Genomic DNA, 15,834 nt, shown 5'->3' on the forward strand with positions numbered 1-15,834 from the left:
GGATTTCGAGGGTTTATATAAAACTTCCGAAGCGGAACCGGATAGTTTAAGCTGTGGCTGCGGCACACCCGCATTGGCGGGTCGGATTCTTATCGGGTCGGATTCTCTTATTAGGTTGATAAAGCTCTGTGAAGTACTACTACTCTTCACTATGTTCCCCGGCAACTCTTATAAATTTAGCACTAAAATTAAAACATATATAGTTTTATTTAATTAAATCTTGTTTATTTATTTTTGAAAGAAATTTCAAAAGCATTTGATTAAAATACTTCTTTATGAATTTTTTTCCAATAATTACGCTATTAATTCTTTCCAACAAATCGTCAAAGAAAACCGTTTGATAATGGCCTAAAGTCTTTTTATTGAAGTAAAAATAAAATTATAAATATAAATATTTTACTTTATTTTATTTTGTAATGTAGCATTTATTTTGAAGTTAAATTTTCCTCCTAAAATGTCCATATCATGAAATGAGGGAGAATCAAAATGGCAACAAATAGATATCAGAGGCATAGATACCAACCTAGTAATAATTCCTCTTAGATTTCTGGTTAAAAAATATCATATTAATCATAAGGCAAGACAACAAGATAATTAGTATTTCATTCTATTTTTTTAACTCAAATATCTTTCTAATTCAAACATCGACGGTTCAAATCCATCTCATGGTTTGTCCACATTTCTTTTTAAAAATAAAAAAATCACATTATACAAATCAAGAGATTTAAACTGGATTTATGCAGTTCTAAAGGTGTAAAAAATCCACTGTTTTCCTTCTCTTTTGGTTGGATTTCAACTTCTTCTAATGATATCAAACAACAGAAGTTGCTGCTGCTAAATTTCATCAGCATTTGCTGATGAAGGATTTCTGCTCAGATTTATCATCTTGATGCCCATTCGGCATTGCAGCAACTGGTGCTGAAAACTCTGCACAAGCTCTTTCAACCTCTTGATGTCTTTCTCTTGAGATAGAATTATCTGCAAAGTCGAAAAGAAATTTTTCATCAAGCATTACAAATTCCCATTTGTTTTAGAAATTGTTCACTTGAATAGAGCTTCTCAAATTACAATGGTGAAATGTTTTAACATTTAAACAATAACTAACTGAACATCAAATTTTCGTCCCATCAAATGGAACTACTAAGTTCTATGTCAACTAAAAACAGAAGCTAAAACAATGCTTTTCATTCTAACCTTCAAAAGCGGAATTCATTACATCAGACAAAAAGAAATCATATCTTGATCAAGGAAATCTTAAAATTCCAAATGTGAACCCTGCCATCTTCAAAGAAGAAAAGGTTCATTGTCACATAAAAATCTCATTCTACCACAAATTGTAGACATAAGAGGAAGACAACTGATAACTTGGTGTTGTCATGTTAAAGGATGGTAGTAATTCAGTCTTTAGAGATACTATATACGAGAACAACAGCAAAACTATTTCATACCTAAACAAGAACTAAATGAACATCAAAAACTCAGTCTCATCTGCATAGCCGTTAACTTCATCGTAAACCAAATGTAGCTCGAATTTACATGGGGATAGTACTTCTTGTAAACAATTATTATACAAGTTTCACAAACACCCAAAACAGAATTCATCAATACAAACAAATAAACAAACATATATATAACTTGCATGAGGAATCTTAAAATTGAAGACGATCCCTGTCACTTGAAGAAAGAATGTACATTGACACATAAAAACTTCATCATATCACGAATTGCAAACACAGGAAGATAAACAATAACAGTAATTAATAAAAACTAGTCCAGAGCCCTTTCCAAACAATTATCCATCCATTCCAAGCTCCAAGCAGCAAAAAACAATACACTTGATGTCAGCAAATGATTCAAAACTCCAGCCCAAGATCTTTATTTCCACCAAAATAATTGCTTTGCATAAAAAATTTAGAAGTTAACCCACATACATATACATATATATATATATATATATATATATATATATATATATATATAAATTAAGGCACATTGAAAGAAAACAAAGAGAAAATCAGCATTCTACAAAAATTCATTCTTGAAATTCACTGTAATCAGCCAGCTAAAAGTGAAACTACCATTTGGTGATCAATAAGACTAAATTGTCACAAGAAAGTAGAAATCAGAACACAATAAGAAAGATTAAAACTTTTTTTTTAACTTTCAACCAATCTTTTCAAGAATAATGCTTACTTTCTCTTTGAAGAATCCCTCCTTGTCAGCAGTGTGCAGCTGTTCCTGAAAAATCCCAGAGCTCGCCTCCAATTCCTTCGCCAGTTGCTGCTTCCACTCGAGTTGCGATGTGACAATGAAAAAGACCAGCAGAAAAACCAGCACCATTGGCCTAGGCATCTCCTCCAATCACTGCTTCGTCTCAAACCCTAAAAAAACACCAATAAAACTCGTAATCAAACGCAATCCACGTTCTCGAAATTCAAAATCGGAAATTGGATAGAAATCGAACCAAGACTGGAGAAGAAGACTCAAAGCAAACGGAATCTCATGAGATGGCGGTGATCTAGGGCTTCTTCTCCGGCGATGGAGATGAAGAGAAGAAGCAAGACCCGATGTTCAACTTCCGCTATGCCACACATATTAAGGAAACAAAATAAATAAAATTTAATATAATTAAAAAATTATTATAATGTAATATCTAAAATATGAGAATTTTATTTATATATAATTTTTTTTTCTTTTTAAAGATATAAGATATGACATATTTTTTTAAATTTAATCAGAAAATAACATACAATTGTAACTGAAACGCAACACCAACAGCAGCAAAAGAATATACAAATACAAATGGACAGATAACAGTATCTTAATAAATTAACAAATGTCTTCATTTAATGGTACAAAAAAGAGGAATTAGTCTCCCTCTTAATTAAAACATAAATATATGATTTTCATTGGCATCAAAATTTTGCTATCTAAATTGAAAATGCCAATTTGTTACATTCCCTGTAACTGCAGCCAGCATCCAAATATGTATTAACACTGTTGTCATGTTACATCTTCAGATACATATGCTCAAGGAAGTTCAAGTGGTGTTACAAATAATCAGAGAATTTTAAGCCGATGCATAAATACATTATGTTTCCTATGCTTTTAACTCTTGAAAGTGAACAACACTCTGAATGTATAGATCCATGTTCTCAAGTTTTCTACTTGAGATCAGCCAAAAACAACAATACTTATCCCGGAAGTGTTACTCTGCTAGTTCATGGTTACATGCATCGATTACCTCATCGAAAACATTGGCCCTATCAATGGAATTACAACTTGAAGCGCGGCTTGGACTAATCTGACTCACCGTATTTTCCAATTGCAGTGACCGTATGCAGCGTAGTAGATCTTTATCCTGCTAACAAAGAATTAAGCTCATCAGCAGCTCTTTCAATTGACTGAAGATCGAGCTTGAATGTTGTGTCCGGAAGAAACGTGTGATATGATCAATGATACACTTGTCAATGGTTATATCCATGTACAACCGGGTATTTTTCTGACACCTCTGCCTCGCATTATGGTTCTTACTTGTGACACATCCGCCCACCGATCAGCTGCTGCATAAATATTTGACAACAAGACATAATTACCACCATTCTGTGGCTCCATCTCAAAAAGCTTTTTTGCTACAACCTCCCCAAGCTCAATATCACAATTCAATCTGCACGCCCCCAGCAATGCACCCCAAGCACCAGCGTGAGGCTCCATCGGCATGCATTTGATCAATTCATAGGCCTCTTTCAACCTCCCTGCTCGGCCAAGAAGATCAACCATGCATGCATAGTGATCAGGGGAAGGAGAAATTGAATACTCATTCTTCATCATACCAAAGTATTTAATCCCTTCTTCCACGAGACCGGCGTGACTGCAAGCTGTCAGGACCACTGTAAATGCAACATCATCAGGAACAATCCCTTCTTTAATCATCCTTGAAAAGAACTCTATAACCTTAACTCCTAACCCATGAATTGAATACCCTTGCATTAACGAACAATATGAAATCAAATCCCTCTTAGGCATCGTCTCGAACAAAGTAGTAGCTCTTTCCATGTTTCCACACTTTGCATTCATGTCTACCAATGCAGCTAACACATGAGCTCTCTTAACATCAATTGAGCTTCTAGCAATGTATGAATCCACCCATTTGGCCAATGTGAGACTGCCCAACAGAGAACAAGCTGACATCAACCCAACCATGATATATTCGTCTGGCTTGATGTTCTTCTCAAGCATTTCAAGAAAGAGCTTCAACGCCTCACCTGGCCGACCATTTTGCACATAACCGGTAATCATTGCCGACCATGAGAAGACATCCTTCCCTTTCAACATCTCAAACAACGTCCTTGCAGATGCCATATCCCCGGCTTTCGAATACCCATCAATCATCGAAGTGAAAGTAACCTTATTCCTCTCCGGCATTTCATCAAACAACTTACGTGCGCTAACTAAATCCCCAAACTTCACAAACCCATCAATCATGGCATTCCAAGAAACCACATTTCTCTTCGGCATTCCGTCAAACAACTCAGCGGCAGAAGCCAAGTCGCCGGAATTCAGATAGGCAACGATCATGGCAGTCCAAGTCACCTCATTTCTGAAATCCATGGCACTAAAAAGCACTTTCGCGGCATGAACCTCGCAGCACTTGCCGTACATATCGATCAATGAAGTGCGGACGAAGATGTTAGACTCGAAGCCGGAGCGGAGGGCAAGGGAATGAATGGAAGCGCCCGTATGGAGATCAGCGAAGTGAGAACAAGACTTAAGCAGTGAAGGATAAGAGAATGGATCCGGGGGATGGGGAGAGCGGAGACGTAGTTGGTGGAAGAGAAAGAGTGAAGATTGAAGGGGGAGGCGGTGATCAGAGAGGAGCTTGAGAAGGGCGTTAAAGAGAGGGAGAGTGGGGTGGGAGACGCGCTCGAAGGCGGAGGAGGCGTAGGAGACGGCTGAGAGAGCGTTGCAGAGGCAGAGGAAGCGAAGGACCAGGACGTGATGCTGCTCGAGGCCCTTGCGCACGATGCGCGCGTGAATTTGCTCGAGCGCGCGGAGGGAATGGCAAGAGCTCAGCAGAGTGGCGACGGGGGCGGCACGGCGGCCGAGAAAGCTCATAGGGCGGGACGGAGATCCGTGTTCTCGCGCGCTCTTTGGTTTGACATTTGAAGCGCTGAAACGGGTCCGGATCTGGATCCGCTTGTGCACCTGAATCCGAAACCCGTTAAATGATATCATTATATTGAGATGGGCCAACAAGGCCCAATAGTCTGGAAGCTCTGATGGTGTTAGTCCTTTTATGAGATGAAGAAAGCCCAACTGGCCCAAAATCTGAAGTTTAGCCCAAAAACTACATGGATGTAAATATGTAATCCTTCATAATTACAAATAATTATTATTATAATAAATTTAAATCTTTAAAGGTTTTATTTTAATTATTAATAAATATGAAAAAATGTGATTGATTTTATATAGCATAAAATTATTTAAAATTATTTCAACCTTAACTTCCAAACCATACACCCACTAAATATAAATGAGAAAAAAAAAATCAATATTAGAGTCCGTTTGATATAACAAAATTTACAGTACAATATAACATAACATTTTTTATTTGTTTATTTTACAAATAAAATTAATATTCAACATAAAAAAACATAATTAGTACAGCTTAATTTTATAATTTTTTTGTAAAAAAAAAATTACCCTATAAAAATTTTATCAGATTACAACACAGACTAAAGATAAAAGTTTCATTGTTCGAAATAAAAGTTATCTGGTCTAACTATATTTAATATTTATGATTTTAACATAATAAAAATCATGTATTGTCCATTATATATTAACCATTTTTTTAAGTAATTTTTTTCTAAATTGAAAAGACAAACTTGATATATATATATATATATATATATATACTTGAAAACAATAAAAACCAGCACCAGTTGCACTTACCATATAAAACCCAAACAGGTGATGGCACACGTTTGTACCACACAATTAGGATCCAAACGCACATGTTGAACAAGTTCCAAGAAGAAGTGATAACTTGCAAGCAAGAGGGGAGGGACAACAACACGTTTATAGGGTTGGAAATGGTACTCCTTAATAATAATAATAATAATAATAATAATAATAATAATAATAATACATATCAACACTAATACTATTAGTAATAATAATATCATTAATACTAATATTAATTTTCTCATAGGACAAACACACCCTACACCCTTCCTTTGTAGGGACCATTCACAGACCATGCGCACTGTCTCACTGAAACACTGTTCACCAGTCTTCTCTCTCTTTTATTTGCACTTCACTTAATTAATATTAGAGTAAAAGATGTCAACCAATTCCATTCAATCATGCAATAATACTGCTCCACCTCTTGTTTTTTTTTCAACCAAGTCGACTAATGACAAAGAAAAAGACAAATAATTTAACTAATCTTCTGAGAATAAATCTCTCTATCATACTGAAAAGAAAAATGAAAGGTATTCCTCACACAGAATTTTCATTGAGGATTCTAAATATGAATTATAATATAAGACGAAACTCTAATTTCAAACCTTTCAATCACAAATATTAGTAGTTACTGTTAAATTAGTAGTTACTGTTGAATTAGTCCCCGATTCTTCTACTCTCTCTTCTCTTTTATAAATATATATATAATAATAATAATAATAATAATAATAAGTAAAGTACGTGTCATTGGACCATTAGATGCACTAATGCACAGGTGTGTCATCCATTTGGAGTTAGGCTTGGTTTCCATTTATTTATTTATATTAGTTTTATTTAGCTTTGTAAAAGTATGAATCTGAATGCATGTACTGAAGAGAAGATGGTTGGACCTACCGAAATAGGACACTTAATCGACACGTTAGTAGCTAGTACAAGTTTGATAAGAAATCAATGACGTATGTTTGAAAACTCAGTCCTTTTTTATTTTATTTATTTTATTTTTCTGGTAATATTTCATGATTTCGGTGTCAGGATATATATCATCACACCTGAGCAGGGACCAGAATTTAATTATAGCATGTATTAATTTATATGCTGATATTAGTTAACAGTTTGGAGTGTATTAGAGAACATGCATGGTGAATAATTTTTATTTTCAAACAAACGTCAATATTAATTCATATATGAAAAATATGATTATATATATGGAAAATTTTAAAATGATTAAATCATAAGTGGAATTGTTAGGCTAATGAACTCTTGCTTTATTAGTACCGGATCTCCTGTGTATAAAGAAGTATTCATACTATATAGTAGAGATAAATTTGAATTGATCTTAGTTTATGTAGAATAAAAAGAACATGTGTTTTTGTGTTGAAAAATAATTCAATAATAAAAGGGGTGGATTTAAAATGCCTTGAGACATGTTCTAAAAGCAATATTTTCTTATTATATAGACATAAAAAAAATACTCTTATGATATAACAAAGCTGGGAAAATTTTCTAAAAAATGACGAGAAAAATTTATAATAATAAATTAATAGAAATTAGATAATTATAAAAGAGATAAACGACTTGTCTATCCTGATGTTGAAATAACTAATTCAAAAATAAAAATGTTATTTTTAAAATCAATTATTTGTTCAATTTTTGTATATAAATTTTTTATCAAGTTTTATTTTGATGTTACACTTATCTTCATTCATTATTGTTCCCAACTAACATATATAAAAGAATTTGTCCACATTTCATTATTGTTAGATGTATCCAAAGAGAAAATAAAACAAAAGAGAATAATAGTATTTAATGTATACAAGGCAATGAGAAACACTGCATAGAAATAGCAGTTATCCTCTTATAGACAAGGCTTACGTGGACATGACATCAAGAGTAAGTAAATAATATATATATATATATATATATATGTATAAAATAAAAAAAGAAAAGCATGTGTATGATTGCATGTATTGCTTTCCATGACTAAAACTAAAACAATAAGAATAGTAGGAATAGGAAGGAGCCAACATGCATGAACAACCAAGGAACTTAATAGGGTTGGTTTGCTGATAGGGCTACACATATTATATTATATATTATATATTATATATTATTTTCATTATTATAAGGTACTATCAGAAAGTGAAGGTGGGTTACATAATGTGAGGTCCGCCTTTGCACACGTTAGCATTTTTTTCACAAGGTTTGGTTGAATAAAATCTCATGCATCTGCAGCATCTCCCTTTCTCTCTCTCTCTCTCTCTCTCTCTCTCTCTATATTTTATAATTTTTCTCTGTACTGTCTGTATTCCAGTTGGAAATTCCAATGATTTTTTTAATAAAAATAAATAAATTACTATTCTTTTACAAAATAAATTAACGGTTATAAAAAAAATACATCAAAAAAATACAGTAATAGTTGTTAAATATTAGATTCTACTGTCCATCAAAATTTAAAACGGATATCATAACATTAAATGTGACTGTCCAACAGAGATGAAAACAAATCTGGTAGTATTAATTATTAAATAGGATACTAAGAACTCTTAAAATAACGAAAGCCAACAACCATTTGGTTTATTGACATTAGGTCTTTTATGTAGGGTGTTCATCTCGAATGTCCAGCGTAACTTTCTGAGTTCGATCTCCGTCCCGTGCAAGGTGAGGGCACGGTTCGATGGTGAGCGTGGCTCTCCCACGTGTGTGTCTCTGGGTTCCGACGCTTGTCGTCTTTCTAAAAATAAAAAAAATAAAAAAAAATATTTATATATATATATTAAAAGATAAATATGGTTTCTGTACACCAACACCAACATTGCAGGCCAATAATGCCACAACCACGTGACCAGATTAACCGCTGTCCATCAACTTCAATTAAGTGTGATGGTTTGGCAACACTGAAAGAAGTTCTAGATTGTACACAAATGTTATGGAAAAATAGATTAGTTTCTTGTTATCTAATTATGAAGGAACAATCTTGTATTTATATACAAATAATTTATATTAAAAAAATATCTAAGATACAAGTGTTTGAAATATAAGTACCATAAAAATGCAGGTGATGTATATAAAGAGAAAGCTCGCGTGTGAATCAAGAAATATCTAGACTGAACAGCAAGGTTAATCTAGTCCATTCCAAGATTTTTTTTTTTTTTTAATTTTAATTTTAATTTTTTAAATATGAATCAATGGACAGCATCCAGGTGAGTGTGGAGTCAATAATGGCAGCAGAGCACCCAATTCCATCACCCACTCAGAGAAAGGAAGAGGAATTGCATTTTGCATTTGCATTTGCATTGCCAGCTGTTTTTCAAAAATTGTTTTTCAAGTGGGAATTAATAAAAAAAAAAAAAAATCAGATCATCAGATGATTGATTATATCTGAGAAATGCACAGTGACAACAGAAACAGCAGCACAAATAATGTCATCCACTACTTCAGGAAAAAAAAAACTTCACAGAAAAAACCTGACTTTTAGGACCATCAGACTAAATGGATGGCTGTGATTAACCCACATCAGCAATCAGAAACAGACTACACCTTATCATCTCACTAAAATATACTGACCTTTTTAGGAACTTTAAACTCTCCTTGATTCTTCTTGTCCACCTCACATGATCAGATCAATGCACCAAACAGAACTTTTTTTCACCTTCTCTCTCCATCTCTTTGATGTTAGTTCAACCAAGTACATGTACATGTCTGACTAAATGCTTGCTTGCTTGCATATATGTCATAGGATTCCTATATAGTGAACCTGATTACAGGTTGCAATAAAAAGGCCAACCAGAGATCCAGCTGCACTTGCTGATGACTGATATGAGATGAAGGGGGCCATATACTGTATACTTGTATCTCAAAGTCTTCTTCAGCATTTGCCAGCTGTACTGTATACAACTTCTTCTTTCTCTATAAATTCATCACCACTGCATGTTATACTTCATCATCATCATCATCATTGTATTTGTCACCAGCAGCAGCAACAGCAGCAACAGCAGACATGGATGGCTACCACCTTCAAGAGACATGTAATGGTGTGAGAGAGCCAATGTTTGAGAAGCCATTGACACCAAGTGATGTAGGGAAGCTTAACAGGTTGGTTATACCAAAACAATATGCAGAGAAGTACTTCCCTTTGGCATCTGAGTCTGGTGAGAAAGGTTTGTTGTTGTGTTTTGAAGATGAAGGTGGCAAACTATGGAGGTTTCGTTACTCTTACTGGACTAGTAGTCAGAGTTATGTGCTTACTAAAGGATGGAGTAGGTATGTTAAAGAGAAGAGACTTGATGCAGGTGATCTTGTTATCTTTGAACGGACCTTGGCTGGAGACCGGTTCTTCATTGCTTGTCGCCGACGTGGCTCACCTGAAGAACCTTCTTCTTCTTCTGCACATAATGCATGGAATCAGCAGTCATTCTATAATTCTTATAATGCCAGCTCTTCAATGCCTTCTTCCTACTTGTATATGAGCTCCATGCAGCAGGACTGCTTTGTTCAAAGAGGTCAGTTAGATTTTTAATATCATAAGCACAAAAAAAACACACACACACACACACACACAAGAAGAAAAAAGAGTTTCAATATTGATGAAGAATTATGAATTTGCTAATGAGTACAGGAGGAGAGCAGAGGAGTAGAAGTAATAACACAGTGGGAGTGCCAAAGACACTGAGGCTGTTTGGAGTGAATCTGGAATGCATACCAGATGAGACAGAAGATCAAGAGCAAGTAGTTCACTCAGGGATGTGTTTTATGGATCAGAACTCTGTTCACAGAGGAAGGTTCATGCCTGGCAATGCATCAACTTCACAACTGTAAGTAACAGTGTGTAACTCATGATGTTGCATTTTCAGCCAAAAAATGAAAGACATCATCAGTCCACAGGAGAAGTAAGAATGTTCTTACAACTACTAGTATTACTGCTCTTGAAAAGTCTATAACAAGATTGTTCATATGGTTTATCAAAGAACAAGTGAACTTTATTAGTTTTCTTGTTTCACCTGCTTGAGAAGAAGAAGAAGGAGAAGGGAAATCCCTGGTTTTCCGGGCAACCTCCACTAGTCACTCACTCTGAGAAACTCTACTGTACTGGACTGGTGCATGATGGGGGTTTTCAGGAAACATCAGGCTGAAAAGGGGCAGAGATATGGGTGGCGGCCAGAAACCCTGAAACTGAGGGACCTGGAGCTGGGCCCACCCACTATCATGCAATCTTTTCAAGGAAAAAAGATGGGAGGGAATCTAAGGGAGAGTTTTTTTTCTTTTAACTTTTTCCTTGTTGTAATGCTTCCTTTCCTAAATCCTCTAAATGTCAATCTGTCTCTCTGAAGTGAATAGGAATGGTGGTTAATTGAAGTGGGTTCAGGTGCATGGGTACAGTGCTGACCATGATATGATATGAATGACATTGCAAAGGTGTCAGTGTGCATGCAAAGAGAGAGAGAAAAGACACCTGCAGATCTCCATGTCCTTTGTTCATCACAAAAAGGATATGTTCAGTGATTAGTCCTAATTTCAATACCATTTGTTCCTATTTAAGTGCCTCAAACAGTGAAGGGCCCATGCAATAGTTTCTTGATTGATCTGATAAGGATTCTCTGGTGGATTGAAAAAAAAAAAAAACACATGAAAAACATCACATAAGTGACCTGTTTTTCCACCAAGTCAACCATGGTGATTGTAATTAGTTCTGGCACAAACAGTGCCTTGCAAAGCAAATTCACTGCACAATGGTGCACTAATTTGACTAAAATTCAAGCATGAAAAAGATAAAAAGCTTAAAAGATGAATGAATCTCCCATACATGGAAGTTCTTGTCTAGTGGAACAAAAATAAATAAATAAATAAAAGCAAGACAGGTTCTCAGAGGTTCTAAATTAATCAAGTTCTGCAATAAAATAGCAGCAATTTAACTGTCATTTTTTTTTCGTAAGGACATCGGAAGTTTAAGAACAACAGAGGAAGGACATGCTCAGAATGATAATAATTTAACAGTCACAACATTCAAAATGATGCAGTTAGGATTCATCTGAATGTAAAGATGATTAAGTGAACAATATCATGGAGAAGATTTCCTGTCTGCTACTAAAGGAAAGAAGCATGTGCCACTAATCCTGTTCATGAACCATGCTTTAGATTGTTATTTAATGAAGACATATACGCACTAACACAAATCCCAAAGGCTCTGATAAGATTACGAATAATTTTAATGACAAGCATTAGCATAGAATTAGACATCACCCCGAAGCTCCAAATGTTCTATCAAGAAAACAAAAGAAAAAAAAGAAGAGCTTCTCTAAGGACATATTCGGACGATGAATGCACACAACAATGATCTTAACAGTACAAATGATCACAAGAATATGAAATGATTCAACTACCAAATATCTGTGGCATGAACAGGCTTGTTATCAAACAATATGCTCATCTTAATATACCCCATTTATGTCTTTTCTTTGAGAAAAATTGACCTCCATTAACACTACAAGCATGAATGCTCCATTCAGTATAGTGTTTATGAGCAATTCAAGCTTTTTACTGTAGGTACAATTAATTCAGTTCTCCTAAATTGCACTAATCATGAGATTTTTCATATTTGCACTCTCAGATTGTCGACCAACATCTTGTCAATGCTTTTCATATTTGCATTAGTCCTAATGGAAAATGAACTGTTAAATATCACAACCAAAGTTAGTGGGCAGCAAAAACAGAGGTTGGAGTTGATCAAATATTTTTTGAACCAGATCACAGTATCTGCTTAGTGGAGGTAGGCCCCTAATAAAATTCATCATATTCCTCGTCTTGGGCGAAATAGTGATATGATTTCTCAGATAAAAAGGTTCAGGGGAACAAAATATCACAGAATCAGCATTACATGTCTAGCTTGGCCAAACTTTAAACTGATAGAGATGCACTAATACTACTTTGAGATGACATCAACGTTTAGACACAGTGCCATCACAGAAAGTAGAAGTCAAGAGGAGTAATGAAATTCTATCATGATAATCTGCAAAGTTAACATACCTCTTGCAAGGAATTGTTAGTATTTCTTGCAGTTAGTTTGATGAATCTGTCTGCTCTGGCATCTGATCGTCAATGTTTGAATTTTTAAGCTTAGTGCAAACTTTTATGACTGTTCCTCAAGCTCCAAGTTTCAAGTGCTCAACAAAATCAAAAACTTCGAAACTCATTGAGGAAAACCATGCATATCATAGAAACTCGATGAGCAGAATGATGTATATAGATCAAGAGCCTCACATGTCCAACGGTAGTATTATCAGACAGTGCTCATCATGTTCCCCTATAATTTTGTCAGAATTCTGGCCAGTTCAAGCATTGTGACCACAAAGAGAAGTTGATAAATAACCAAATTTAAATCAGAATTTGGCCATTAATCTCTAAAGATTGAAATGTCATTCATTACCAAAAGTCCCGACAAGAGCATGATCCACTCCTGAAATGATGAAATCTGTTAGTGTCCCTCACGATGATTTCTCTGTCTGAAATCCTTGAAGCAAACTTCATAAAAGAATGGCAATCCCTACAGATACGTAAGTTCTTTTTTATCCTGATAGGTAAGCCAGATGGCAAACTAATGAGACCAAATGCAAGTGCCAACTTCTCACTATGGTGCCTTAACAGCTCTTGCTTCTGGTCTTCCTCTACATCATGGAGATCACTGTGAGTCTCCACTTTATATGCCAATTTCTTCATCTCATTCTCCAAATCCTCCAATTTAGCATAGATTTCACTAAATCTAGGATGGTTGTGGTCTCCAACAACAAATATATGGACCCTGTTCTTCACTTCAATCCAACTTTTTCCAATCTCCTTCTTTGCACCACTATCTTTCAAAAGCTTCCTTGCATTAGCAACGTCTCCCCATCTCCTATTTGCAGCATATAAATTTGACAGCAAAACATGGTTTCCTGCATTCTCAGGTTCAATCTCAAATAGATGCTCAGCAGCAACTTTAGCCAGTCTGAGTTCCCCATGAGTCCTGCATGCCCCAAGCAGAGACCCCCACATGGCAGCTGTGGCCTTGAAAGGCATGTTCTCAATCAATCTCCAGGCTTCTTGAATCTGTCCAGACCTCCCAAGAACATCAACCATGCAAGAATAGTGAAGAACATTGGGTTGCACATTCTCATCCTTCAACATTTGATCAAAATATCGGCGACCGCTTTCCACTGAACCAACATGACTGCATGCAGAAAGCAAGGAAATATAAGTAACTTCATTTGGACAAACACCTTTCTGTTGCATCTTCTCAAAGAGTATCATAGCCTCGTTGACACAAGCATGTCTTGAGAAGCCTGCAATCATTGCATTCCACAAGACAATGCTTTTCTCCTCCATATCAGTGAATACCAAGTAAGCTTCAGCTATGCAGCCACATCTCGAGTAGACATCAATGAGTGAGGTCCTAACATACATATCTGATCTAAAGCCAACTTTTATCAATATAGCATGCAATTGCACACCTTCAATTGTTACTGCCAGGCTTGCACAAGCACTGAGAACAGCAGAAAGTGTAAACTGTGTGCATTCCACTCCCAACACCTGAGCCTTGCGAAAAAACAGCAATGCTTCCTCATGAAGATCATTCTGCACACAACCAGCAATCATAGAACTCCAAGTGACCGAAGACTTCTCCGGCATGCTTTCAAAAGCCCAGCAAGCATCATCAATCATACCGCATTTCCCATACACATCAAGCAATGCAGTCCCAACATAAACATTGGAATCCACTGCAATCTTAACAGCCAAAGCATGCAACTGCCTGCTCTCCAAAATAGCACCTTTAGCAGCGCAAGCACAAAGAACACTCGACAGAGTAAACTTGGTAACCAAAGAAGTACCATCACGACACATCTCCATAAAAAGCTCCAAAGCCTCAGTATCCTGCCACTGATGGTTATGTGCAGCAATCATGGTATTCCATGACACCACAGTTCTTTCAGGCATTCTATCAAATACATAACGAGCATATTGCACAAGACCACATTTAGAGTATACATTGATAAGCATGTTACAAATGAGGGTGTCAGCTAACAAGTCAGCATGTATAGCTAATGCATGGCAACACTTTCCTGCATTAATATGCTTGTTTTTTGCACACATTTGCAGAAGAGTTTGCAAACTTTTGTAGTTATAGTTGGCATGATCACTGAAGTTTCTAAGGGAACAGCTTAGTGCCTGCACTGCAGACCCAATTCTCATAGTCTATACACACTGAATAAGAGGAAAATGAATTACTTATAAATAATGTAAATTTTTTACTCCAAGTTTTGTTATTATTATAATAATATGACCTGTATGACAATTACACCCTTCAATTTTAAACCATTAAACATTAAAATTTACTCGCTTATATAATTCCAATAATCTTTAATGATTTACATTAATCATTTGATTAAAATGATTATTTATATATACAATCAACAGTATCCAATTTATATAGCAATGGAAGAGAGCAGGCTGTACATTGGAGATATATAATTTTTTTTTAGTAAAAGTAGATAAATTATAATTTCTTGAAAAAGACAATATTACAGAATAGTGAAAGCAAAAAAAAAAATTAGATAAAAACTCAAAAAACTAAAAATGAATGAAGGAAAAAACAAAATTCATCCACCAGAAGTAGGTAGAATTACAAATAACATTACAAGAAGAGGTACATAAAACAAGGTAATAATGATTAAAATTAAATTGTTGGATCATGTTAATTGCTCTAGGTGATGCTGAGATCTTCGGTGGTAGTAATCAGGGGGCGATAAAAAAAATTAACAGTCATCTTCTTCCCGTTGCTTCATCTCATCGTTGCTTCATCCGACCGCGAAGCCGTGGCATGCGTCCCCGCCGATCGCTTCC

The 15,834-nt window shown here is 35.4% G+C and overlaps 4 protein-coding genes across 7 annotated transcripts; 1 reads left to right on the forward strand and 3 right to left on the reverse strand.

Annotated features, from left to right (window-relative positions):
- Positions 1 to 627: 627 nt before the first annotated feature.
- LOC120260872 lies at positions 628 to 2,587 on the reverse strand. The gene is made up of 3 exons (XM_039268448.1): positions 2,465 to 2,587; positions 2,194 to 2,381; positions 628 to 978 (listed from the first exon to the last, which is right to left on the reverse strand). Exons 2-3 carry the CDS (start codon positions 2,350 to 2,352, stop codon positions 835 to 837), a joined length of 303 nt encoding a protein of 100 aa, XP_039124382.1. The 5' UTR covers positions 2,353 to 2,381; positions 2,465 to 2,587; the 3' UTR covers positions 628 to 834.
- Positions 2,588 to 3,122: 535 nt separating this feature from the next.
- Positions 3,123 to 5,115, reverse strand: LOC120260716 (putative pentatricopeptide repeat-containing protein At5g37570). Its single transcript, XM_039268272.1, has one exon. It carries the CDS (start codon positions 5,113 to 5,115, stop codon positions 3,475 to 3,477), a length of 1,641 nt encoding a protein of 546 aa, XP_039124206.1. The 3' UTR covers positions 3,123 to 3,474.
- A 4,252-nt stretch (positions 5,116 to 9,367) lies between these two features.
- LOC120261797 (B3 domain-containing protein Os11g0156000-like) lies at positions 9,368 to 11,492 on the forward strand. 4 transcript variants are annotated; one of them, XM_039269787.1, is made up of 3 exons: positions 9,368 to 9,850; positions 9,936 to 10,463; positions 10,580 to 11,492. In XM_039269787.1, the coding sequence occupies exons 2-3, from the start codon at positions 9,962 to 9,964 to the stop codon at positions 10,777 to 10,779; spliced, it is 702 nt and encodes a 233-aa protein (XP_039125721.1). In that variant the 5' UTR covers positions 9,368 to 9,850; positions 9,936 to 9,961; the 3' UTR covers positions 10,780 to 11,492. The 4 variants fall into 4 exon arrangements, with proteins under 4 accessions (XP_039125721.1, XP_039125722.1, XP_039125720.1 ...); XM_039269788.1 differs by having other exon boundaries at positions 9,939 to 10,463; XM_039269786.1 differs by having other exon boundaries at positions 9,368 to 9,845.
- LOC120261554 (pentatricopeptide repeat-containing protein At5g04780, mitochondrial) lies at positions 10,373 to 15,183 on the reverse strand. The gene is made up of 3 exons (XM_039269487.1): positions 13,385 to 15,183; positions 12,985 to 13,280; positions 10,373 to 10,446 (listed from the first exon to the last, which is right to left on the reverse strand). Coding segments are annotated over exons 1-2 (1,800 nt in total). The 3' UTR covers positions 10,373 to 10,446; positions 12,985 to 13,279.
- Between the last annotated feature and the right edge of the window lie 651 nt (positions 15,184 to 15,834).

The sequence above is a fragment of the Dioscorea cayenensis genome, chromosome 5 (assembly GCF_009730915.1).
Source record: "Dioscorea cayenensis subsp. rotundata cultivar TDr96_F1 chromosome 5, TDr96_F1_v2_PseudoChromosome.rev07_lg8_w22 25.fasta, whole genome shotgun sequence".
NCBI classification, from domain to species: domain Eukaryota; kingdom Viridiplantae; phylum Streptophyta; class Magnoliopsida; order Dioscoreales; family Dioscoreaceae; genus Dioscorea; species Dioscorea cayenensis.